This window comes from Dipodomys ordii, unplaced genomic scaffold (assembly GCF_000151885.1).
Source record: "Dipodomys ordii isolate 6190 unplaced genomic scaffold, Dord_2.0 Scaffold47, whole genome shotgun sequence".
Lineage (NCBI taxonomy): Eukaryota > Metazoa > Chordata > Mammalia > Rodentia > Heteromyidae > Dipodomys > Dipodomys ordii.
Window position 1 is genome coordinate 822,817 of NW_012267263.1, and position 27,486 is coordinate 850,302.

General features: G+C 41.6%; 1 protein-coding gene across 1 annotated transcript in view; it reads right to left on the reverse strand.

The window, feature by feature from the left end:
* Tmem87b (transmembrane protein 87B) overlaps positions 1–26,271 on the reverse strand; it is a 51,994-nt gene extending 25,723 nt beyond the window's left edge. The window contains exons 1-7 of the mRNA XM_013019712.1: positions 26,063–26,271; positions 19,040–19,100; positions 14,749–14,840; positions 11,514–11,564; positions 8,029–8,119; positions 4,654–4,715; positions 3,848–4,031 (exon numbers count right to left, since the gene is read on the reverse strand). Coding sequence (XP_012875166.1) covers positions 3,848–4,031; positions 4,654–4,715; positions 8,029–8,119; positions 11,514–11,564; positions 14,749–14,840; positions 19,040–19,100; positions 26,063–26,227 — 706 coding nt within the window. The 5' untranslated portion in view covers positions 26,228–26,271. The remainder of the gene's footprint in view (positions 1–3,847; positions 4,032–4,653; positions 4,716–8,028; positions 8,120–11,513; positions 11,565–14,748; positions 14,841–19,039; positions 19,101–26,062) is intronic.
* Between the last annotated feature and the right edge of the window lie 1,215 nt (positions 26,272–27,486).

Sequence of the window (27,486 nt, forward strand, 5' to 3'; positions counted from 1 at the left end):
TCTTTACTTAAAAAAAAAAGCTGCCAATTTACCTATTGCTTTCATTTCATATGGCTTTCAACTCTTGTCTGCAAGAAACCCTAAGTCTCTGATACATGACTAAGGGGAAGGAAAGAAGGTAAGCAAGAAAGTTTAGTGGCAATGCTACCCTATAAAAGGAATATCTGAGAGAGCAGAAGGTCTGGGGTACATCACGCAGTCAAGCAACAGGGAAGAAAGAATGAGTTCCTTCTGTCTCTCATGGAGGTTGAGAAGTTGGAAAGCAGTTAGAAAATGTAGGTGATGGGGCTGGGAAAGTGGCTCAGTGGTAGAATGCTTGCCCTGCATGCATGGGGTCCTGGGTTCGATTCCTCAGCACCATGTAAACAGAAAAAGCTGGAAGCTGTGCTGTGGCTCAAGTGGTAGAGCACTAGTCTGAGCTGAAGAGCTGAGGGACAGTGCCCAGGCCCAGAGTTCAGGCCCCACGACCAACTAAAAAATAAAAAAATAAAAAACTAAGTAGAAAATGTAGGTGATTATAGATATATGGACTCAAAAGAGTCACCTTGATAGGAGGAGGAAATCACTAGGTGAGTTCTGCCAAGGAGTGCAGAATGTAAAATGAAGAAGGGGTTTAAGATCACACAAGTTGAGAATTTTTTTTTTTCCAGTCGTGGGGTTTGACCTCTGGGCCAGGGTGCTGTCCCTCAGCTCTTCAGCTCAAGGCTAACGCTCTACCTCTCGAGCAACATGCCACTTCAGGTTTTCTGGTGGTTTTTTTGGAGATAAGAGTCTCACGGACTTTCCTGCCCAGAGTAGCTATGAACCGTGATCCTCAGATCTCTGCCTCCTGAGTAGTTAGGATTACAGGCGTGAGCCACCAGCACCCGGCAGAAATGGCCATATTTTAAAATCCCTGAGCTTCTGGGTCTTGGATGTATATACCTCTGCTGAAGTAACATGAATGTAATCTTTCTGGTATAGCCTAACCCACAAAGCAGGATTCCCAATTTCTGCTCAGTGACTGCTCCTTCAGTAATCTTTCAGGAGCCACTGGAGGTGAATATCCTATTATCATCTATCTTGAGTTTGTCTGCCATCAAATCCTTTCTCAAACTTTCCCATCAATATTCCTACAATTTGTATTTGAACCCAAGTTCAAGATCATGCCCCCTAAATTTCACCTTTCCACTTAGGATATCAAATCTCTCTGTATCCCACTATGTAGCTTCAGGTTAGAAAATTCTATTTTTAAAAATGATTCTTTTCTAGGCCCTTATGTATCTGTAACTCCTGATAGTTTCACAACATCTAAAACACTGAGGAGAAAGCTCTCCATATATATAGGTACATATTAAGTGTAAGCTGAAAAAACCAGCAGGCTCACAAGGATAAAATGGCAACAGGGGCTAAAATCTATAATAAAAACCCCATAAATGCCTCCTACCCCAATAGTTCTCAACTTTAGATGCACATTAGGATTACTTGGGAAGCTTCTAATCCGGCCTAATTGCTAGGGATACCCCCTCTGTCTGAATCACTGACAAGAATCATGTGTTAAACTTTTTTTTGTTTTTGTTTTTTTGGTTACTGGTCTGTCTCTAAGCTAATGCTCTACCACTTGAATCACAGCTTCACTACTGGCTTTTTTTTTTAAATAACTGGAGATAAGAGTCTCATGGTCTTTCCTGCCTGGGCTGATTTTAAACCTTGATCCTCTGTTATGGCCTCCTGAGTAACTAGAATTTACAGGTGTGAGCCACCTGGCACGTGTTAAAATTCTTCAAGGAATGCCAATATGCATGCATCTAGGGACAAAGAACCACTGCTTCAAACCAGTGCTACCCAAAAGAACTTTCTATAATTATAGATGGACATATTCAGCATGTGTGCCTTCCTATATAGTAACTTGTGGCCACTTGTGCTTTTTCAGACTCCTAAACAACAGCTAGCATAACTTAGGGAATGAATTATTAAATAATTTATTTGAAAATTTTAATAGTAGGTGGCTCGTGGTACCATAATGGACTGCACAGGTCTAAACTGTTAGGACTGATGAGTGGCTAGCTAACTGCATGAACTCTTTACATATGGATACATTTTAAAAATTGGTTGCAGAACTAGTTACTCAGCCAGATTTCAGCTTCTGGTACTCTGTTGTGCCCATCCTGTCAAATCTCAAAGAAATATAGCTATGCTACTTTTGCTATATTTTCTTAACTGCAAATCTAGCAATAAGAGGAATTAGTCTAACACAACCTACTATGAATGAATGTGCTTCTGGTCCTTCTGATGTTTTTTGTTTGTTTGTTTTTTGGTCGGTCATGGGGCTTGAACTCTAGGCTTGGGCGCTGTCCGTGCTCAAGGCGAGCGCTCTACCACTTGAGCTACAGCACCACTTCTGGTTTTCTAGTGGTTTATTAGAGATAAGAGTCTCAAGGACTTTCCTGCCCGGGCTGGCTTTGAAGCATGATCCTCAGATCTCAGCCTCCTGAATAGCTAGGATTACAGGCGTGAACCACCGGCGCCCAGCTCTGATGGTTTTTCTAACTTCTAGCCTTCCAGGATCAATACTGAGCCAAGGCAGTTCATTTTACAGAATTCCTTCTTGGGAAGATCAAAAAGGTATCAGCCAACTTTTGTGCAACTTTTACAGGACAGGATTTTTCAAAGCCACGGGATTTCACTTCCAAACCTCTGATGCCATCTCAGATGGAGAACATAGATTCCCTGAGGACAGAGTCTTTTCCTGGATCTCAGGCTTGCTGCTCTCACCTCTGCACTCTCTAGAGATCATCATAGCTCACAGAAATGAGCTTGCCTTCACTGACATTCAACCATGCTTCAGCCTAATCAGCAGACCCAACCTCTCCATCATTACCTGATTTAGAGCTAATGTGAACACGCACCTGATAAAACTTACGTGGTAGTAATACCTCTAGCATGCAACCTTTGGCCCTTTCTTTACCCCCTTTGTATGTCTCTGTGGATGTGTCTCTGTGTATACTGGGACTTAAACTCAGGGCCTTGCACTCTCATTTGGCTTTTCTTTCAATGCTGGTATTCTACCACTTGAGCCCTCCTTCATTTCCTTCTTTATCCTTCTGTACATGCCCTTTTAATCTTTTTATTTGGGAAAATCTTCAATACAAACCAGTATAATAAATTCCCATGAACTTCAATTATCCACATGACCACAAATTAAGTTTTATTTGTATTAGTTTTATTTATATTCAAATTCACTTTTTCTTTCTGGTATGTCTAAAAATAAAATAAGGGACATAATTCTATCTATACCAAGATCATTTGAAACTGACCACTCAAGTATATTCTGAAGCATTTTCAACCCTTTAAACTTATCTCCCTTTCAGTGGTAGAAATGAACCTTTAGTTCGCTGGCCTTTTTGCAATCTACTTTCTAGCAGCAGTCTGGGGCACACATGTGTAGTCCTCCCTGTGTGTACAGTGGTGATGCATCCCCTGGATATATAAAGTTCTTATAGGACTGAAAGGAGAGTCAAGAGCACATGGAGACTATAGGAATGGTCCACCTGGGTAGTACCACTGAATTTTACACACTGGAGCCAAATCATCTTCCTTTTCTTTTTCAGCAAAAAAGGGAAAATAAGATTGAAAAAAGAAAAGGAGAGCTGTTCAAGGGACTGACCTTACTGGAAATATCCCTACCCAGAATCTTGTGTTATTTTTGAACCTTAGAGAATGGGAATTTTATTTTTCTAGGAAGAAAAATGAAGGGTACATTATAAGAGGGAAAACAGAAAATGAAGAGAACATATGCTAGTCCCAATGGGTCCTATTCTGACACTCTCTTCTTGGACTATTAGTACATTTTTGAGACAAAACTTACTTGACAATCCAGTGCTGTTGATGTTTTGGTATTCCGTATAAAAAATTGCTTTTTCAAGCATTCCTAGGAAAATCACAGCTGCAATCCAAAACTGTATTCTTAATATATCTTTCCAGTAACAGGCAGACCACGTCAGCCAGAGCACACCATATAAAATATAAACAATACACATCACCATATAAAACTGCAGGAAGAGAAGAAATTCTAGTCAATTAAATCTTCTGATCATTTGAAAGTTGGCATTTCTACATTTAAGTATCCAATTCCAGTCACTCTAGAACCAGATATAGAGGGTATATCAAAGCATTAGATATTGAGGGATTAGTACTACCCAGCAAATGATTTACCTCTTCCCTCTTGGCCCAATCTTTTTATGTATCTAAAGATGGAATATTAGGGTTGACCCTCCTCCCACCTTATTATCCCACGTCAGGCAAAACCCCAGGTATGCATGGACATGCTTGAGGTATAGGCAGGGCAATCTGACCTAAGGCTGGCCATCAACATTCCATTGTGAGCCTAACTGAAAGTCCCCACCTTCCTAGCCACAATAGCTTTTTCAATAGCTTCTGTTTCCTTGATTAGACCCCATAAAAGCCTAACTCCAACCCCACCTCCATTCCCAGGAAGGTTGCCACGCATTGCCGCTATACCTCAATAAACAGAGCTAGCCTGCTGAGACTGAGACTGGCTTGTTTCTTTCTCCTCCATTTTTCTAACACCTAGCTCTTCAGAAGCTTTAAATTTCCTATTTAGTACACAAAGTTCATTACTTTAAAAAGGGGAAAAATACAAATAATACTCACAATCATTAGAGGCCAATCTGATGCAGAGATATATCCATGAGGCCCCATCATAGAAAGAGAAACTAGTGACAGCAACAGAAAGGGACAGAAAAGGAACAATGAGCTAATTAATAATAATCCTTCTTAAGTCTTTAAGTATAAGCTTATTTTCCAGAAAGCTCCACAGAGACAAACTGTGCTATTAAATATTGAATTTTTACTTGTGCACATATAATCTTACCAAGATACCTTCACTTTTACATATGTCACTATGAAAAACGGTGTCAAATACAAGTGAAGCACCAGTGGCTCATGCCTGTAATCCTAGCTACTCAGGAGGTTGAGATCTGAGGATTGTAGTTCAAAGCCAGCTTGGGTAGGAAAGTCTGTGAGACTTTTATCTCCAATTAACCACTCAGAAAACTGGAAGTGGTGCTGTGGCTCAAGTGGTAGAGCAGGCCTTGAGCTGAAGAGACCAGGGACAGCGCCTAGGCCCAGAGGTCAAGCCCTGTGACCAACAAAAAAACAAACCAAAAACCCCCAAAAAACGAAAGTGTCAAATACAAATGCAAAGTACTGCTGATTACCAGGCTAGACCTCGGAATGGTCACCTAGCTGATGGTCACTGATGTCTCGGAGGGCCTTATCTTTGTCAATGACACTTGGGACAGGGCACACAACACATATATCTGGTTTCAGTTTTGTCTCAGAAGACAAATCCAATGCAAGACAAGCAAGCCTTGTGAATAATAGCTCCTTACTAATTAGTGGGAACCTAAATTTGCCTATAAGTGGAAAAGACACAAAATCTGAGAATGAAAAGGGTGCATGCAAGTCAGTGCTATGGTCTAGATGCTACCAAAATTCATGTGTTAAAACGTAATACCGCCGGGCGCTGGTGGCTCACGCCTGTAATCCTAGCTACTCAGGAGGCTGAGATCTGAGGATCGCGGTTCAAAGCCAGCCCGGGCAGGAGAGACCATGAGACTCCTATCTCCAATAAACCACCAGAAAACCGGAAGTGGTGCTGTAGCTCAAGTGGTAGAGCTCTTGCCTTGAGCTGAAGAGCTGAGGGACAGCGCCCAGGCCCAGAGTTCAAGCCCCACGACCGACCAAAAAAAAAAACCAAAAAACGTAATACCAAAGCTGGGTGATGGTGAATCATAGGCATCAGGCTATAATCAAGCAGCTTCTCACAAAGTTAAGATCTGAAGATCGCAGTTCAAAGCCAGCCCTGGCAGGAAAGTCTGTGAGACTTTTATCTCCAATTAAACACCAAAAAAAAAAAAAAAAGGCTCAGGGACAATATCCAGGCCCTGAGTTCAAGCCCCAGGACTAACATAAAAAAAATTTTTTTTAAAGAAGTTAATCCCACTGGGCAGCAGTGGCTCACATCTGTAATCCAAGCTTCTAGGGAGGTTGAGATCTTAAGATGGCAGTTTAAAGCCAGCTTGGGCAGGAAAGTCCATGAGACTCATCTCCAATTAACTACCAAAAAGCCATAGGTAGACCTCTGATTCAAGTGGTAAAGTACTAGCCTTGAGGACAAAAGCTCAGGGAAAGTGCCCAAGGCCCTGAGTTCAAGCCCCAGGACTGGCACAAAAAAATTAAAAAACAAACAAAAAACCTTAATCCCCACAGTGGTGTACTGAGGAGTAAGGCTTCAGGCTAGAGATGTAGCTCTGTAGCAGAGCACTTCTTGTATAGAAGCCCTAAGTTTGATTCTCAGCACCACAAAAAAGAAGTAGGGCCTTTTGAGGAGCTCCTCATGAATGTATTAATGCCTCATTAGAGGGTTAGATGCCACCATTAGGACCCAGCACTTTTCCTCTTTTGCCTTTCCATCCTTTCTGCAATGTAAGGACAGAGTTCAGGGCATCATTCTGGACACAGACATGGCACCCCTAAGATGCAGGCAACCTACCAAAACTGTGAGAAAATACATTTGAATTCTTCATTACATAGTATTATATACTCTGTTATGGCAGCACACAACAGTCTAAGACAATTAGGTAACAAACAGGATGATGGCAAGGCCCCTGACAAAGACCTACTTCATACTTCCAGAGCAGCCAACATCAGCAGCTTCCCTTTGTGAGACCTGCAGTACACTTGCTCCAAGCCTCCTCTGTAGTAATGCCTGTTTACCACAAGAATTTCTGTCCCTAAATCCCCCTAGTGGCCTAAGCACTTCCTCAAAGGCAAAGCATCATTTTCCCTTCCATGACCACAGTGGCTGAATCAGAGCAGTAAGGCACATAGCTAAGATGGTCACAGACTATTTATAGCTACTGTTGGCCCAGTGGACAGCCATCTGAAAATCATCAGCCAAATTCTGGAATCTGTGAAAGCATCTCTTTGAAAAGTGCTTATTGAGCCTACTGTTGTAGACATTATGGAACTAAGGCTTAATGAGGCACATTGATGAAGAGCTACACACACAGGAAGCCACAGCTGAGAGACATGCTACTTGACTCCTAAGCTACAGACAGATAATTTCAAATCTTTAAATCTCCTGATGGCCATTTTCAACAAACAGAGAAGATAATTCACTTCAAATACAAGTAAGATGTGGCCTACACATTTCTACATATTAGCAAAATAAGAAATTTTATGTTCCACTGCAAAATCTGAAATTGAAAATTTAATCACAAAGTTTTTTTCTCAATTGAAGAAATAAATTTTTCAAAATTTTCTCCACTTAATAATAACATTTCCAATCCATTAATGATAGTGCTGGTGGCTTATGCCTGTTTTCCTAACTACTTAGGAGGCTAAGATCTAAGGATCATGGTTTGAAGCCAGTCCAGACAGGAAAGTCTGTGAGCTATTTTTTTTTTTTTTTTGCTGGTTCTGGGGCTTGATCTTAGGGCCTAAGCACTGTCTCTAATGCTCAAGGCTAGTGCTCTACCACTTTGAGAAACAATGCAATCTCCAGCTTTTTGGTAGTTAATTGGATAAGTCTCATAGACGTTCCTGCTTGGGCTGGCTTTGAACTGTGATCCTAAGATCCTTCTAAGTAGCTAGGATTACAGGTATGAGCCACCGATGCCTGGCTGTGAGTCTCTTTTTTCTTTCCTTTTCTTTTTGTGAGGCTCTTATCTCCATTAAACTGCCAAAAAAAACCTGGAAGTGGAGCTGTGGCTTATATGTAGAACACTGTCCTTGAGCAAAACACCCAGGCCCTGAGCTCAAGCCCCAGGATTGATGAAAAAAAGAAAGAAATATGAGTATTTAGGTAAGCATAAAGCTTTAAGTCCTCAAAATAAATTTACAACATAAATCAATGTTTAAAGACATGCTTCTAACAGACAATAAAAAATTCAGATAAAGGACAAAAAGTACAGAACACAGAAAATGCAGACCATCGGCAATATGCATGTAGGTTAGCCATACCATTCAGATTCCAGCTGGCAGTTGTTTGGTCCGTTTTAATAGAAACAATAAAGATATGAAAGCCATCCCTCTGTGTCTTGGCTACAACATCCTGAAATGATGGGGAAAATCCTGTTATTTTAAATAAATTGCTATATAAGATCTAGTCACAACTGCTCACTTCATTTTTTGGGGGGCAGTACTGAGGTGTGAACTCAGTCTTGTGCTTTATAGGCAAGCATTCTACTATTTAAGCCACACTTCCAGCTTTGTTCACCATATTTTAGAGCAATTTTTGGTAACTGAATTGGGTTACTTTTTTTTTTGTATATGTGTGTGTGTCAGTCCTGGGGCTTGATCTCCAGGTCTGTCCCTGTCCTGTCTGGCACTGTCCCTAAGCTTCTTTTGCTCAAGGCCAGGACTCTACCATCTGAGCCACAGCTCCAATTCTTTTTGGTGATTAGAGATAAGAGTGTCACAGACTTTCCTGCCCAGGCTGGCTTTGAACCATGATCCTCAGATCTCAGTCTTTTGAGTAGCTAGGATTACAGAGTGAGCCACATTTGGGTTACTTATAAAAAAAAAAAACAAATAGAAAAAACAGACTAAAGTATGCTAGGCAATGGAAGGATAGATACTGCTTTCATTTTTTTCTTATCATCCTACCCAATTCAAAGGGACAGAAGAAAAAGGTTCTCATGTTCAGTGTTCCTCACCTCTTACATATCTACAGGTTCCCCCTATATTACTACTGTATGTTTACTATTATCACTATTCATATATTTTATCCTAATGATTTGAAACATTCTGTTTTATTTAAATGTTTTACAATAATTGAGTTGAGGGCTGGGAGCTGATGGCACATCCTTATAATCCTAGCTATTCAGGAAGCTAAGATCTATGATCAAAGCCAGCCTGGGCAGGAAAGTCCATGAGACTCTTATTTCTAATTAACCTCAAAGAGCTAGAAGTGGAACTATGGCTCAAGTGGTAGAAAAAAAAAAACCCTCAGGTATAGCGCTTACTCCCTGAATTCAAGCCCCAGTACTGGTTAAAAAAGGGGGGAAAACAGCTGAGGAAGGAGGAAATTTGATAACATTGTCAGAAATGAGACTGGGAATAGTTACTTAGGAGGCTAGGCAGGAGGATCTCAAGTTGAAGGCTAGGCTGGGCAACATAGCAAGACCCTATCTAATAATAACAATAACAACAACAACAAAAGGAAAAAGAAAAAGGAAAGAGAGAAATGAGTCTAAGTACATCCATACTACAGGATCAGTGAGGAACTTAGTTCTAGGCCCAACACACCTCATCAAATAGGTATGAAAAAATCAATGGATGCTTAAGTCCCTTATGGCAGAGTATTTGCTTATCCAGAGTTGCTTACAACACCTCTGATTACTTTTAACTTAATATAAATGATGTGTAAGAGTTGGTATACTGTATTGTTTAGGTAGCAGTGACAAGAAAAATGAGTATACATGGTTCAATACAGAATCTGTTTTCCTACTACTCTGATCTACAGTTGGTTGTAGCCATGTAAGCAAAATCAATGGATGGAGAACTTGCAGGTGCTGAAGGCCAACTATATATAGGCTAAATCATTTAAATATTTTTTTAGTGTGAGACCAAGACTCAAACTCCATACCTGACACTTTGATTTACTGGCTAGTGCTCTACCAACCAAGCCACTCCTACAACTCTCAAATTTCCTTTTTTTTTTTTTGCCAGTCCTGGTGCTTGAACTCAGGGCCTAGGCAGTGTCCCTGAGCCTCTCTGTGCTTAAGGCTAGAGCTCTACAACTTGAGGCACAGTGCCACTTCCAGCTTTTTCTGAGTAGTTTTGTGGAGATAAGAGTCTCAAGGGGCTGGGAAAGTGCCTCAGTGGTAGAACGCTTGCCATGCATGCCTGAGGCCCTGGGTTCGATTCCTCAGCACCACATAAGCAAAAAGAAAAAAAAAAGCCAGAAGTGGCGCTGTGGCTCAAGTGGTAGAGCGCTAGCCTTGAGCTGAAGAGCTGAGGGACAGCGTCCAGGCCCAGAGTTTAGGCCCCACGACTGGACCCCCCCCCCCAAAAAAAAAGAGTCTCAAGGACTTTCCTGCTGCAGCTAATAACTTTAAACTGCAACCCTCAGATCTCAGCCTCCTGTGTAGCTAGGATTATAGGCATGAGCCACCAGCTCCCAGATCCTCAAATTTCTTAAGATATTATATTTCTAGCAGTCCCATAGGGGAATAAAACTGTCCCATTATGTTAATGAATCTTTCCAAGGCCAGCCCAAACTAGGCACATCCCACCTTCTCATTTTCTATCCCCTCTTTCTTTCCTCCTACTCCATGTGACACAGTTTGTCCTGGCCATTGAAGAGTGGATTCCTCCCCATCATCAGTCTTCTCTTTAGGCTCCCTAAAGAGGAGATAGAAAACCACATACAAAAGCAAACATCAAGCTAGGAGCCAGTGGCTCACACTTATAATCCTAGATATGAGGATCACAATTTGAAGCCAGCCTGGGCAGGAAAGTCTATGAGACTCTTATCTCCAATTAACTACCAAAAGACTGGGAGTGGTGCTGTGGCTCAAAGTGGTAGAGCACTAGCCTTGAGAGAAAAAGCTCAGAAACAACACTCAGGCTCTGAGTTCAAGCCCCAAGACCAAAATACACATAATACCTTCTAACCCTTCTGAGATCATACCTCAATCTTCTGACTTTCAGTAATCTCTCAAAATAGCACAAATTCCCTCTTCCATTATGTTACATTCACTGTCTCTATCCTTACATCCTTAACGATAATAGTAGCCTATTAGTATGCTTCCTTGCACACCAAGAACTAGAATTTTTTTTTCAAGGAAAGAAGGGCTGCAATCATGCTATTCATTATACTATGTGGAAAAGAAGGATGTAGCTTGTGGACAGAAACGGGAGGGGGAAACTCGGAGAAAGCAAAGGAAGGAGTGACATTGTCCAGGAAAAGAAATGTACTCATTACCTGACTTATGAAATGGTAACTCCTCTGTAGAATACTTTAGTAACAATAAAATTATATTTTTTAAAAAACAAAGGCTGGAGCCGGGTGCTGGTGGCTCACACCTGTAATCCTAGCTACTCAGGAGGCTGAGATCTGAGGAGCATGGTTCAAAGCCATTTGGGGCAGGAACGTTCTTGAGACTCTTATCTCCAATTAACCAGCAGAAAACTGGAAGTGGTGCTATGGATCAAGTGGTAGAGTGCTCACCTTGAGCTGAAGAGCTCAGGGACAGCACTCAGGCCCAGAGTTCAAACCCCATGACTGACAAAAAAACAAAGGCTGCTCAGAAATTCATCTTATATTTTTTAAAAAGTTTTAAACAAAGACAAGTAAGTAGAATTTATAGACGCCTATAAGAAAGCATACTATTTAAAATAGGACGCTTAATAATTATGATTCTCTAAATATCTGTGTGTCAATTTTTTAAATCATACTAAAATTGTGAACATTTAATTTAAATGCAAATAAAATAGCTTACCAGTGATCCTTCCTGGTTTGAAATATTTCTCACACTCATTAGTTCTTTATTCTGGAAAAAAAATTATATTGCTCATTTCAATGAGGGAAAAGTTCTAATACGAATACATTTTAAAAAATGAAGATTTGAAAGTTAAAGATCAGAATACAACTGTCCTTGTACTCTAATTATGAGTAAGATAATTCTGCCATATAAATTACTTCCTGGCCAGGTGCTGGTAGTTCATGTCGGTAATCCTAGCTACTCAGAAGGCTGAGATCTGAGGATCATGGTTCAAAGCCAGCCCAGGCAGGAAAGTCTGTGAGAGACTCATCTCCAATGAACTTCTCAGAAAAGGCTGGCGTGGTGCTGTGGCTCAAGTGGTAGAGCACAAGCTTTGAGCATGAAGAAGCAAGGACAGTGCCCAGTCCCTGAGTTCAAGCCCCAGGACTGGCAACAACAAAAACAAAAAACAAAAACATAAAAAACCCCAAATTACTTCCTATCAGTGTGATTATTATTAGAAATATTACTGACTCTAAGATATGTATTCAAATTTTTTTTTCTTTCATGTGATTGTTTCTAACACATTTATAAGATTATTTCTTTGTTGCTTTGTATGTCCCTCCCCTACGGTATAACATAACCCCTGCTTTCACTGTATGTGATGTTGGTATAATTTGTGGAGGGGAAGGGGAAAAACAAATCGTTTAAATAGGGATACAGGTGGACCCATTGCAACAATGAGATGTACTTGTCGTTATGTTGAAAACGAACTTTACAACTTAGGTGCTGGGGGGGGGGTGTTGGGGGAAGGATGGGAAGGGGAAACAAAGGAGGAGGCTACAATGCTTGATAAGAAATGTACTCATGGGGCTGGGAAGGTGGCTCAGTGGTAGAGCACTTGCCTTGCATGCCTGAGGCCCTGGGTTCAATTCCTCAGTACCACATAAGCAAAAAGAAAAAAAAAGCCAGAAGTGGCGCTGTAGCTCAAGTGGTAGAGTGCTCGCCTTGAGCTGAAGAGCTGAGGGACAGCGCCCAGGCCCAGAGTTCAAGTCCCACGGCCAACAAAAAAAAAACAAGTAATGGGCTGGGAAGGTGGCTCAGTGGTAGAGCACTTGCCTTGCATGCTTGAGGCCCTGGGCTCGATTCCTCAGCACCACATAAGCAGGAAAAAAAAGCCAGAAGTGGCACTGTGGCTCAAGTGGTAGAGTGCTAGCCTTGAGCTGAAGAACTGAGAGACAGTACCCAGGCCCAGAGTTCAGGCCCCACAACCGGAACCCCCAACCCCCCCCAAAAAAAAAACCAAGTAATAACAAAAATGTATTACCAACAAAGGACTCGTTCCCAGAAAAATAAAACAAACAGATCTTGTTCCACTTTATCCTATATTAGGGAGGTTTTACAAAACTAATGCAGCCAAGTAGCTAATCCATGAGAATAGGGAAAATGATTACACAGCAACAATGTGAGGCTCCATATATCCCAGAATGAATCAAGTTCCTAATAGCAACAACTAAGTTGGCTCTAACAGACCAAACAGAGGATAGACTGAATAAATGTAGCAATCTATTATAACATGTATTATAAAGGAAAAATTAATATCCATATTGGTGATTGACAGACAAGATTTTGAAAAGGGAAAACTCATCCATGTAGTACAATATACCAATACATGTTATATATATACATACATATATATACACACACACACACACACATATATATATATACACACACACACACACACACACACACAATGAGAAAATCATCATTTAGCAATCACTCCAGGAACAACTGATTTATCAAACAAGAATCATGAAAGGATGCTAAAACAAACGAATACTTTGAGTGAAAAAAAAAAGAAAACAATTTCTTTAGGGGTTCAAAGGTCTTTTCCCAGCCAGGTGCTGGTAACTCATACCTGTAATTCTAGTCGCTCAGGGAAATGAAATCTGAGGACTGAGGTTTGAACCAGCCCAGGGAGGAAAGTCTGAGATTTTCTTATCTCCAATTAACCACCAAAAAGCAGAAAGTGGAGCTGTGCCTCAAGTGGTAGAGTGCTAGCCTTGTGCAAAAAAGCTCAGAGAGAGCAACCAGGCCTGAGTTCAAACCCCAGGCCCAGTACACAAAACACACTTGCAAACACACACACACACACACACACACACACAAAACCCACAAATTTCAACAAAGAGAAAGCTAACTTTATAGTAAAAACTCAACTGATTGAATTAACACTGGCCAAAATGGGACAAAGTACTATTCTGCACAATTTCTCTAGAAGTGATTAATTTGAATCTGATTGTAAGAATACCTCAAAAATGCTCAAATTAAGAGACACTACGGAAATAAATGGTGTATATGCTCTGAAATTATCAACAACTAAAAACAAGACATTTAATGTGATTCTAGATTAAATCCTGTGCCAGACAACAAACTCTGCTTAAATAGAAACTGATCAGATGTTAATAAAGTCTGCATATTGGATAATCATATTGTATTAGTGTTAAACTTCCTCAGTTTAGAACATGGCATTAAAGTATTTATTGTGAAGGAATAAAATACTTAGGGGGAGGAAAAAGCAACATTCAAAGAAAACAGTACCTACTTCAAAGGAAAAGATAATAGTAATAAAATATGGAAACTCATACATTATTCAGCATGGAAGCTGAAAATCATGAAACCATTCCAAGTACCATCATGAAATCATCAAAGAACATCTCTGTTGAATGACACAAGGAAGCCAACATATTCCAGAAGGAAAGAGCCAGCCTTCTGAGCCAAGGCGGGGAGACCTTTCTCAGCCCAGCTTTTTCCTCTTCTCTCATTCTCCTTCTGCCCATCCCATCTCTCTCTAGAACACACAAAATTTACTTGTCCTCACTAAAGTTTTAGATTCTTTTAACTAATTTACTGAATAAAAAAAATTTTAAATTCCTTCTTAAATTAAGTTGATTTTTATTTTTATATAATCCATAATCCTTTTACCAATGGCCCTAAAAAGGCTGATTTACACACTAATATTTTTTAAAGATAATTATAAGGAAACTACAATGTCTCTAAATTAACCTAGAACACTTCTATTTCTTGCCTGTCTACCTACTACTCATCAGAATATTATGGTTTTATATTTCGAATTTTTCCTTGTGTGTTTGTGTGTGTGTGTGTGTGTGTGAGTGTGTGTGTGTGTGTTTTTCCTTGGGGTGTGTGTGTGTGTGTGTGTGTAAATAATGAAGATTTGCATTTTACTTACTTCCAGCTCAGGATATTCATTGTGACAGGTATGATATTTCAAATGCCACTCTATGGTAAACTTCACCGGCCCAGAACAACTGAATGACTTTACTGTTTAGAAAAAGGAAGTTTCATTTTACGTTAATATACATAGTTTAATACAGACTGAAGGATTTAAGAACATATTTAAAATACACTACTTTAATGTGACAATCACAGATAAAATCATTTAAATTATTAATCAAAAGTTGCTATATTCATTTTTAAGTCCAAGGCTGGAATCAACCAAGTAGCTTGATATGCAAATAACAGCTATGTCAGTCTAAATACTGTTCTTCCTCATTCAAAATATACTCAATGAGCCCCCAGCTGTGAGGCAGAAAGTGACATAATAGTAAACATGAACAATTCCTGTCCATGACCTAAGAGGTATTGGGGAGGGAAGGGCTCCCTATAAGCACTTTCAATAGATTAAGGGGTTGAGATAGAGCATAAGAAAGCACTGAGCAGGGCTCTTAATGTAGTCTAGGAGAATATGAAAGTCGTTAAAGGCAGGCTAGCTGGAGGAAGAAAAAGCAAGAGTCAGCCATGTAGAAAGATTACCCAGGCTAAGTGTGAGCATGGCATGAGTATGACCATCTGAAGATAACTCAATAGGGTTACAACTTTGATTGGGGAAAAGAGAAGAGTTAAAAAGAATGCTAGAGAAATTCATAAATGGTCTTATGCTTTGCCAAGGAATTTGGCCTTTGTTTATCACAAAGTACCACCAAAGGTTTCAAGTTCTAGGTGATTTGATGACACAGACTGAAAGGGTTTTAATACTAGAGTTCAAATCTTGGTACTGGAGGGGGAAAAAGTAAAAAGAAAAAGGTTAAGTATAAAAGTTAGAAAAGTCGGGCTGGGAAGGTGGCTCAGTGGTAGAGCACTTGCCTTGCATGCTTGAGGCCCTGGGTTCAATTCCTCAGCACCACATAAGAAAAACGCCAGAAGTGGCGCTGTGGCTCAAGTGGTAGAGTGCTAGCCTTGAGCTGAAGAGCTGAGGGACAGCGCCCAGGCCCAGAGTTCAGGCCCCACAACCGGACCCAAAAAAAAAAAAGTTAGAAAAGTCTGTTAGAATATCCTTAAACATAGCAGCTGGCTTCCACAGAGCAAGTAATCAAGGATAGAACAAAGGAGGGACAGAACAACTTTTATAATGTATGTTCAGAAGGGATATAACACTACCTCTACCAGTTTTTTTTTTGTTTTTGTTTTTGGGGGTCCGGTCATGGGGCCTGAACTCTGGGTCTGGGCACTGTCCCTCAGCCCTTCAGCTCAAGGCTAGCACTCTACCACTTGAGCCACAGCGCCACTTCCGGCTTTTTTCTTTTTGTTTATATGGTGCTGAGGAATCAAACCCAGGGCCTCATGCATGCAAGGCAAGCGCTCTACCACTGAGCCATCTTCCCAGCTCCTACCTCTACCAGTTTATTGATAACTGAGACTAGCTCTGACAGCCATGAGTATCAGAAAGCAAGGATCATTCAGAGTTATCTTAGAGGATAGTTACCTTACAGAGGGCACCCAAAACTGAGCCCATACATAGAAGTCCAAAAGGCTAAGACTGGTAGAATTTCTAGGGCTTCAATCTCTTGGATAACTACATAGAGGTGGAAGAACTGAGAAAGAGTAAGAGAAAGCTGCATGGATGGCAGTACCCTTGAAAATCTGGCTGAAAAGCAGTCTGCTTATGCATAGGAAGAAGTCCAGTAATTCTCTAGTAATTCTCATAGTTTCCAATAGTTTGAGTTTTCACTAGTCAGTGGAGGTCTCATTAAATACATTAAGCATTCAGGAAAGACATAGAAAGATCACAGTTAGCCCGGTATTAAAAGCTACTCTAGATAAAAGGATTGTCATAAGAAACTGTTCAAACAAGATTGTAAAAGAACTATATCATCTAGCAATATCAAGTGATCTAAAATATGTGCATATGGAGCCCCAGAAGAAAGAGATGAAGGTGGGAATAAAGTGCCTAAGTCCATGATAAGAATTAAGATTGAGGGGCTGGGAAGGTGGCTCAGTGGTAGAGCGCTTGCCTTGCATGCCTGAGGCCCTGGGTTCGATTCCTCAGCACCACATAAGCAAAAAGAAAAAAGCGGGAAGTGGCGCTGTGGCTCAAGTGGTAGAGCGTTAGCCTTGAACTGAAGAGCTGAGGGACAGCGCCCAGGCCCAGAGTTCAGGCCCCCATAACCGGATCCAAAAAAAAAAAGAATTAAGATTGAGATGTATTTTTTCCCCAGTGGTTTTTGCATCGACTGTTAACAATACTTTTGAGTTTGTTTCTGCACTTACTAGTCTGTTTCATTGTTCTACCTGTCTATTCCTATGTCAGAACCACAGTCACAATTCTGACCTGGGCCGGTTCACCCCTCCTTAGGCAACCTGGTGTTCCCCGCTCCCGGGAGGTCACCATATTGATGCTGAACTTAGTGTGGACACCCGATCGGCATAGCGCACTGTAGCCCAGAACTCTTGGACTCAGCCTTCCGAATAGCTGGGATTACAGGCGCACCACAGCGCCCAGCCACAGTCACAATTCTACAGCTTATTTAAGTTCTAAAATCAGATAGTAAAAGCTCTTTATCTTGTTTCTTTTTTCAAAATTGTTTTAGGGTCTTTGTATTTTCATAAAGTATCAACATTGAGTCTACTTGACTGAATAGCCAAAGAATGTCTCATCTTCCAAAACAGCATGAACATGGACATATATTCAAGGGCAGTTTTTAGCTTTCAAGACACTTAAATCTGGTACTGTGAAGACAGATTCCTTATTTCACCTGTTCCCCACAATACCAATGTAGATTTATAAACTACAATGCCCATTCACTTACAGTGAATAACTAGAAAGTAGATGTGTAATAATCAAATTAATTCTCCTTTCTACATGCATTCCTGGAACCCAATGTGGTAAGAAGGCTGCTCAGTGAGCACAGCACCAGCACAAGTTGATGCTTCTTCCATACCTTCCAGCTACAGGTCATAAGCAGTTATGATTCAAGAAGACCTCTCTCCTGAGTGCTATTGGACATAGCCAGTTTTTGCCTCACTAAATCTCAACTATGTTATGCGTCTGCTCTTAAATCCTTTAAGAATAGAGTATACTGCTCCACTTTTGCTCTGAGGCCTGATGCAATGATTTCATAACATCAAATTTTGTGTTTCAGTAGTCTTCATTGCTTTTGTTTTATCCCATATATCTGGTTGTCAGTCCTACGCAGAGATTCTTTTAAAGCTTTTAAGACATGAATTCATTAAAGCAAACACACACCAAAATTATTCCTTACCTACCCAAGACTTCAATTTCCTCTTAACATGATGACCTATGAAATCACAGAGCATTTCTAAAGTACCTCTGCCTTTTAGCTATTGGCTGTCATCTTCCTTTAGGAAAGACTCTGCTGATGGTAGAAACATCCCTAACAGATGACCACAGCATGAGAAAAAAAAAGAAAGAGAAAAGGAATAACTTTGGGTCCTGGGGAGGCCAGTTTACAATGAAAATTGCTCCTTATCCTGGGGCTTTAACTCTGGCTACCAACTTTCCTAGTCAAGATACTAGAAACAAAAACAAGAATTGTATCTAGTAAATATAATTTTTTATGTTAGTCCATTAAAAAATTAAAAAGCATTGGTAACCTGTGTATCAGTGTTTACAGAGCAAAGATAGTACCAAGCAAATATTTTCACTTTATTATTTTTTTGTGGTACTGTGATTTGAACTCAGGGCCTTACATTTGCTAGGCAGGTACTCTATCATTTGAACCATACCTAAAACACTTATTTTCACTTTAATAATTCTAACACTCTACACTTACTTTCACTTCTATAAGCTCTAGTACTCTAACTAAAATGCTAATGTTTAGAAAATTTTACACTATGATATCATGTACACTTAGAAATTTTTCAATACCATGAAAGTTTTTATCACAACCATAACATTATATTCCATATATTCACAAAAGGAAATTTACCTAGTTTTATTTTAAAGTCTAGGTCTTAAAGTTAAATTTCAGACATTTTTACTAAAGCCTACTTTACCAGACATTACTTATAATTTTTAAAGATTCATATCACATTTTCTGAATTAGATTAGAAAAATTTATTCTTGCATATAACCCTATCTTGACTGAAGCAAAACTATAATGTTAGCACCACTTTAAAAACAAAGCACTTAGCTTACTATATACTACGTTATATCAGTTTACATTAATGTATCTGTTTACAATATGTATTAATGTTGTAGCTTATTATACTATTATACTCACCAGAAAACTTGATTTCAGTAGAGTTAAACATAGTTTTCCTAAATATCAAAGGTCCTGATTTCTGAAATGAAAAATATAGAAAGACCTTGTTAATTTTTTTCTCTGGTTTAAGATAGTTTCTTTCACTAAATTCAGAACTTTAATTCTTGCACTCCTTGCACTCTGTTGGATTAGAGTGAACAGCTTTTAAAATGCAGAGCCAGGGTTAGGGGCATGGCTCAGGTGCTAAAGCACTATCAATCCCTAGAAACCTCTCCCCCCATACCCAAAAGGAGATCCAATTGTGCAGTTCAATTGCTAAAAATCTTATCCAATGTATTTACTCTCTGCAGTTCATGTGTGAGATCATAAATGCCGCTTCCTTATATGGTCTCAAGCAGGGTTGGTGCCACAAAGAAAGAGCTGCTACCAGGGGGCCATGAAGGTGGCTCAGTGGGAAAGGGCTTGCTTTGCATGCATAAAGCCCTGGGTTTCTACAGGACCACATAAGCAGAAATAGCCAGAAGTGGCGCTATGGCTCAAGTGTTAGGATGCTAGCCTTACGCTGAAGTTCTGAGGGATAGCGCACAGGCCCAGAGTTCAGGCCCCACAAAGAGCTGCTGCCATTGTAATAAGTGCTGCTCAGATGCAACATGAATTCTGTGCACTTGAATACTGCTCTGTTGGTAACAAAGTCAACATACTTTCCTTTGATAAAAACTATATCCTTCTTCAAATTGTTATAACCTACCTCCGTAACTGAAATGAACAAATTCCTATAGACTCTATACAAGGCCTTCTTGCCTCTCCAGAAATGTTTCAAGTCTAAATTGCATGATATCCCTTTCTTCTCCTAGGACCTTCCTGATCAACTTGAAAACTTATTCAAATTTTCTCTTATATTTTTTTCTTCACCTACATAGTTTTCTTACCCTACCAAACCCAGCCTATAAGCCTATAAACTCCTTCCTGGGTAGGTTCAGTAATAAAGCACCTGCCTAGTATGTATAAGGCCCTCAACTCAATCCCCTACCACTCTTATTCCACTCACTATTAAATGAACAAGTAGTTAAAAACAAGAAAAAACTAACATCAGGTTGCTCTTTCTTGGTAATCTCATCCTTTTCTCCTCACACTGCTGCTATTCCAAACCTTCTCCCCCCCTCTCTCTTTTGGTAGTTTCAACACTAACAATAAACCCCTTAGCCCAACTGCCTAAAATGAATCTACCTACTGCTAGATAAGGCAGGCTGACCTGTCAGAAACCATATACATTCCTCTCTGCTTCTCACCAATTCTTCCCACAGTCTATCTAAAGCTGAAGCCATCTAGTTGTCTAGCCATGGCTCCTTCCTCTCCATTACTCAGCCCCAATCAAGCATATTTTATTTTATTTTTATTTTTTTATTGTGAGAATACCATACAGAGGAGTTACAATTACATGGGCAAAATAATAAGTACATTTCTTATCAAGCATTGTTGCCTCCTCTTTGTTTCCCCTTCCTATCCCTTCCCATACTCCCCCCTCCCCCCACCTTTCTTCCCTCACCCCCCACCAAAGTTGTAAAGTTCATTTTTCGACATAAGGACTTGTACATCTCATTGTTGCAATGGGTCCACCTGTATCCCTAGTTAAACGATTTGTTTTTCCCTTCCCCTCCACAAATTATACCAACCTCAAATACAGAGAAAGCATGGGTTATACCGTGGGGGAGGAACATACAAAGCAACATAGAAGTTATCTTATAAATATGTTAGAAACAATTGCATGAAGGGAAAAAAAAACAAAAAATTTTGAATACTTATCTTGGGGTTCATTCCCCTATCATCAACTTATCTGACCTTTTCTGTCAAGCATATTTTATTTTATAAGCACTTCTCAAATATAGCTTTTCCTCTCCAAACTGCCTCCATTGTCATAATTCAGCTTCTCAACATTCCTATTTAGACTTCTGCAACAACATAACTGATACTTCTTCCTTCACACCTGATCCTGTAATTTCCCCTGAGATAGCAGCCAAAGTGAGTAGCAGTTATGTTTAACACCTCTCCCTTAATGGCTGGCTCTCTCATCACACCTCTAAATACTACTGGTGGTCTGAGGACCTAGTCCAACCAATAAGTGGGGTATGCTGGCCCAAGGGGGGATGTTATTATTATTATTACCATCGTTGCTTGGTACTAGTGCTTAACCAGCACTCTTTACATGCTAAGCAAACACTCTTATTTCTGAGTTATATACAACCTTAGCCCCAATGGCATTTTTTAAAGTCCTGAGTTATCGCAATAATTTTAAAAAAAGGTTTCTACCTTAATATTAAGCCTGAAACTCTGAAACTACTGCAAGACAGAGTAGAAGAGACACTTGAACTTACAGGCACAGGCAGGAACTTCCTGAACAGAGTCCCAGGGTCACAACTTGGAGAGAGACAACTTGGAGAAAGACTCAACAAATGGGACTACCTTAAAATAAAAAGTTTCTACAAAGCTAAAAACAGATGCCAAACAAAAAGGACAACCAACCAATTGGGAAAAAATATTTACCAGCCACATATCAGACAAAGGCCTAAAATCCATTACAAACATGGAACTCAAGAAACGTATCCTTCCCAAATCTAACAAACCAATTATTAAATGGACAAGGGAACTAGAGACTTCTCAGAAGAAGAGATAAAAATGGCAAAGAAACACATGAGGAAATGTTCACCATCCCTGGATATAAAGGAAATGCAAATAAAAACAACCCTGAGATATCACCTTACCCTAGTCAGAACGGCCCAAATCTTAAATTCAGCCAATGACAAATACTGGCAGGGATATGGAGAAAGAGGTACCCTATTACATTGCTGGTGGGAATGTACACTAATACCACCACTTTGGAAAACAGTCTGTAGGTACCTCAGAAAGCTAAATATAGACTTTCCCTATGACCCAGTCATACCACTCTTAGGCATCTACCCTGAACAACAGCAACCAGGATACAAGGATACATGCACCTCCATTTTCATTGCAGCGCTGTTCACAATAGCCAAGATATGGAAACACCCCAGATGCCCCACTACAGATGAATGGATCCCAAAATTGTGGTACCTATATACAATGGAATATTATGCAGCCATTAGAAAGGATAAAATAATAGCATTTGCAGGGAAATGGATAGAACCAGAGCATATCATTTTGAGTGAGGTAAGCGAAGAGCAAAGAGACAAACAGCACACATCTCCCTGATATGTGGATGCTAAAGCCAAAATGCAAGGAGATATGGCAAAGTAAACAGGACTTAAGAAACAAAGGATATCTACTTAATTTGTCATATAATTTCTAAATAACTCCATGTTCTTGATCTCATAAATGGTATATGTGTATATATGCATATATACATGTATATATATATATATATATATATATATATATATATATATATATACACGCACATCGGAGGGAAGCTAGGAAGGCACAGAATCAGAGGGAAACAGGGAAAAAAATACAACAGAAGGGGGCCCATCAGCTACACAGGACATTGACAAAAAGGAACTAAGCAACTCAAGGGCAGTGATGGGAGGGAGGGAATGAGAGGGAAAGAGGGAACAGCTTACAGTAAGCAAAAGGAGAGAAGTGTACATATCACCCGATGTGGAAGAAATGGTTGTATTGTCAAAGCATATAGAATTCACAAACTTAATAGACCACGATAGCGACAATTTGCCTTGTGAACGTTAAAATGTATATGTGACTTTAAGTATCACTATGCTACAATACTGTGAATTTTGTGAAATCACTCAATCTCAATAAAAAATTATTTTTAAAAATTGAAAATGCAAAAAAAAGGTTTCCAGTTTCACTTAAAAAGGAGAACTGACAATTCCATGCCCATTCTGCCCTAGAATATCCACAAAGTGGATCCACATGTTGGTTATTCACTCCAAGAGTCATGAATCTGTAGTCTGAACCCATCTTTATTCAGATTATGATTTGCCTTAACCAGGCAGGTACTGGACTTTTGAAACTCCTGGTCTCCAGCTCAAGTTGGAACTCAGGTATGGAAAACTATCTAAACCTGAGTGATTTACCTCTCACACTTTGCATTTCACTCAGCAGAAGTACCACAAATTTATCACACATTGCTGCTGTTCCAATCCTCTCCATTTTTTTTTTTTGGTTGGTCCTGGGGCTTGAACCCTGACCCTGAGCTTTTGTACTCAAGGCTAGTACTCCACCACTTGGAGTCACTTTGTGCTCAAGGCTAGTACTCCACCACTTGGAGTCACAGCTCCATTTCCTATTTTCTGGTAGGTAGTTGGAGATAAAAGTCTCACCGGGGAGGGGGGGCTGGGAAGGTGGCTCGGAAGGTGGCTCAGTGGTAGAGCACTTGCCTTGCATGCATGAGGCCCTGGGTTCAATTCCTCAGCACCACATAAGCAAAAAGAAAAAAGCCGGAAGTGGTGCTGTGGCTCAAGTGGTAGAGCGCTAGCCTTGAGCTGAAGAGCTGAGGGATAGCGCCCAGGCCCAGAGTTCAGGCCCCACGACTGAACCCCCCCAAAAATAAAAATAAATAAAAGTCTCACGGACTTTCCTTTCCTGGATGGCTCTGAACTAGCTAAAAAAATTTTATTATGAAAATACCATACAGAGGAGTTACAATTACATGGGCAAGATAATGAGTACATTTCTTATCAAGCATTTTGTTTCCTCCTTTGTTTCCCCTTCCTATCCCTTCTCATATCCTGCCTCCCACCAGTATCCCCCCCCCAAAGTTGTAAAGTTCGTTTTTTCGACATAAGGACTTGTACATATCATTGTTGCAATGGGTCCACCTGTATCCCTAATTAAACCATTTGTTTTTTCCCTTCCCCTCCACAAATTATACCAACATCAAATACAGTAATAACTAGCATATGTTTGAGACAAGCAGAAAAGGTCAGATATGTTGATGTTAGGTGAAATGAACCCCAAGATAAGTACTCAAATGTTTTTTACTTTCATGCGATTGTTTCTAACATATTTATAAGATGATTTCTTTGTTGTTTTGTATGTCCCTCCCCCACGGTAAAACCCCTGCTTTTCGCTGTATCTGAACTAGCTTTTAGATCCTCAGATCTCAGCCTCCTGAGATTATAGGTATGAGCAAGCAGTGTCTGGGCCACTCCTTTGTTGTTGTTGTTTAAAAAAATTTTTGAGACCAGCCAGGAATCTACAGAGAGCAGTATTAAGTGGCAAATTTGGTGCATCTATAATATTCCAAGTGTGCTGCCATGCATAAAGCATCTACTTATGAACTTCTTGAGAAAAGAGGGCTTTGTCTAAAATTTATCTTTGTAAGAGCAATGACCAGTCTAGTCAATGAGCATGAAGTGATACTCAAAAGTCTTCACAAACTTTATAGCCAAAAGAACCATTTCTTCAGATTTGCAGTATGAAGGAAAGCACTAACTACTTTCTTCCTGTTCTGAAGGGCAAGTCTGACAAGTTGAAGTGGGGGGGGGGAGGAGGGAAGAGTTTACACAAAATCAACTTACTTTTTTGCAAAGAAGGTTTTTACAGACCACTGCTGGCCACAGTTACACAGGAATAAAGTTAACCTGATTACATTATATTAACCAATCTCTCTTCCTTGTGCAGGGGGAAAACAGTCATTTTCTCCCATGGACTTTGAATTCTCCTCATCCAGTCTACCTGGCAAACATCTTTACAGATAAGCTCAAGCACACTAACAGTATCATGTAGCTAATTCTCTTCCAGTATCTTACAGTTTATAACTGGCTTGGTTGTATTCACTATAGAAACATCAAGAAACTGTATGTGGGGCTGGGAAGGTAGCTCAGTGGTAGAGTGCTTGCCTTGCATCCCTGAGGCCCTGGGTTTGATTCCTCAGCACCACATAAGCAAAAAGAAAAAAGCCGGAAGTGGCGCTGTGGCTCAAGTGGTGGAGCGCTAGCCTTGAGCTGAAGAGCTGAGGGACAGCGCCCAGGCCCAGAGTTCAGTTCCCCACGACCGGACCCCCCAAAAAAAAAAACACAAAAAAACTGTATGTGTGGTTCACCAGATGTAGCTTTTTATTATTCAGAAAAATTCAGTAATGAAGGGGTATTGGTTGTATCACTGATGCACAACACAGGGCACAAATTCATTAGAATCATACAAGTAATAAATGGCTGCAATGAGTCTGAACAACACATTGGACAGCTTTTGTGATGCAGGAAGTATTTGTAGGTCTTATTATTATTATTATTATTTTGTTTGGGGAAAGAAATTCTAACTTTAGAACTGGGACTTAATTTCAATACATATGGAAAATACTCATCTAAACAGAACTGGATGAATCATCTGACCCAACATAAACAAAAGATAATGCTTCTTCCTGACTTCCTGTCTCTTTGCAATACTTTCTATAATTTTACCCTTGCATTCCTTCCTCCCACATCCTCTTCACTAACTACAGAACGTCAAGTTCTCTCATGGCCTGCCCGACTAAGAGTTTCCACCCACCCCTGCCTCCAGACTCGCCTTTTAAACACTCCTTCATATCCCAACCTCATCTCCACACAGAACCCCGACACTAAGGAGCAGGAGAGAAAAATGCACGAACCCCCGAGGAGGAAAGTAACAGTGGGAGTGACTGCCGGAGAGCCGCTCCCCGTTTACTTAACACCACAAACCCCATAAAGGGCTTTCTAAAAGGACGCCGCAACCCCCGTCCTCGCCGTGGCCCTGCGGCTGCGTCCCGGCCGAACGCGGGTCGGGCCCAGGGCCTGCCGCGAGGGGCGCGGAGCTGGCGGCCCGCGGGCTGAACCAGCCAGGCCGTGACCCGGCCTGAGCGCGCCGGCTCCGCGCCCGCGCCCCACTGCGGGATGGAGCACCCCATAAACGGAAAGAGCGTCATTTGGGAAAGGCGTCCATGCACAAGCCTGACGCTGCCAGAAGCCCAGGGCGTCCACTGCAGCCACCAGAATCGGGGAGTGTACCAGGGACCCCGGGTGGGGTGGGCGACCCCGCGAGGGCCCGAGAGCCCAAGACACGTCACGCTCGGTCCCCACCCCCACTCACGTCACTGACAGACTCGGTCCAGAGCCCGAGCTCGGGGACGGCGTCCACAGCCACTGGGGCCCCGCACAGGAAGCAAAGAGAGACACAGAGCAGTGGGGTCCCAACGGAGAAGCGGGAGAGGCGGCGGGGCCGCAGCCGGACTCCGGCGCGGCAGGCGGCGGCCATCTTGATGCGGAAGCCACACCTGGAGCTCCCGGACGCCAGCCACGCCCCAGGCCTGCACCTGGCGTAGCTCCGCCCCCGGAAGGCGGGCCCACGTCGAGGAAGCGGGCCTCGGGCCTCGATGCGGAGTTGGAGGCCTGAACCTGCAGGGAGGCTCAGTGCGGGCCCGGGCGGCAGGCCTGACGCGGAAGTGAGGTTCAGAACTGGGGCTTCGCAATAAACTACAGGAAGCGGGCGTGGGTGGGGGGGTGGAGGAGAGCGGCTACATAAGGGTAGGGGGCGTGGCCAGGCAAGGGCCTAGCGTGGTGGCGGACCTCATGGGGAATTGGGTGGAGCCGAGTAGAGGCGGAGTCTAGTGGGCAGAGTGGGCGGGACGAGAGCGTAAAGGTGGAGCTAAGTGTGGGGGCGGAGCCTAGCGGGCCGAGGGGGCGGGGCCTGGTGTGGAGGCGGAGTCTTGTGGGCAGAGTGGGCGGGACGAGAGTGTAAAGATGGAGCTAAGCGGGCCGAGGGGGGCGGGGCAGAATGTAAAGGCGGGGCCGGGTGTGGAGGCGGAGTCTAGTGGGTGGAGGGGGCGGGAGGGAAGGCGGGAGGCTGGATGGTACCCCGGAGTCTCGACGTTGTTGAGGGTCTGAGCAAAGAGGTGGAGCACGGACACGGGAATGGGTACAACTAGCCGCGCCGGCCGGGTGGGTTCAGGCGGGTCAGGGTGGAGGTGGAGCCTGGCCGGCTAATTTTTTCCTGTTTCTTGCATCTTCTGCACCAGCCCGACTCCACGCTCACTTGTAGAGAAACAAAGCTCTCACGAAGTCTATGGCCAGTGTCCAGAACGGTTTGAGAAGGGAGTCAGTTAAACCCAGAGCCCTGTGCTGTGAGCATTTAACAAATAAAGTGCTCTGATTCCTAAAGCTCAGCAGGGATTACTTACAGGATACCTTACCTGACATTTGCTACTGTGAAAACTGAAAACCTCGTACTGCTGTCCAAAGGGATGGTAGGAGAAACACAAAGGAGGAGGCAACAGTGCTTGATAAGAAATGTACTCAATTACCTTGCTCAGGTAACTGTAACCCCTCTGTACAGTATTTTCACAATAAAAAAAACATTAAAAGGATTAGCTCATTCATTCTCTAATGTAAGTAATGCTCAAGAGGCTGCTGATAGAATCCTGCATAAACATTTAGGTAAAAGAGGATGCATTTATAGTCAAGAAACCCAGGCTGGGGCTGGGAAGGTGGCTCAGTGGTAGAGTGCTTGCCTTGCAT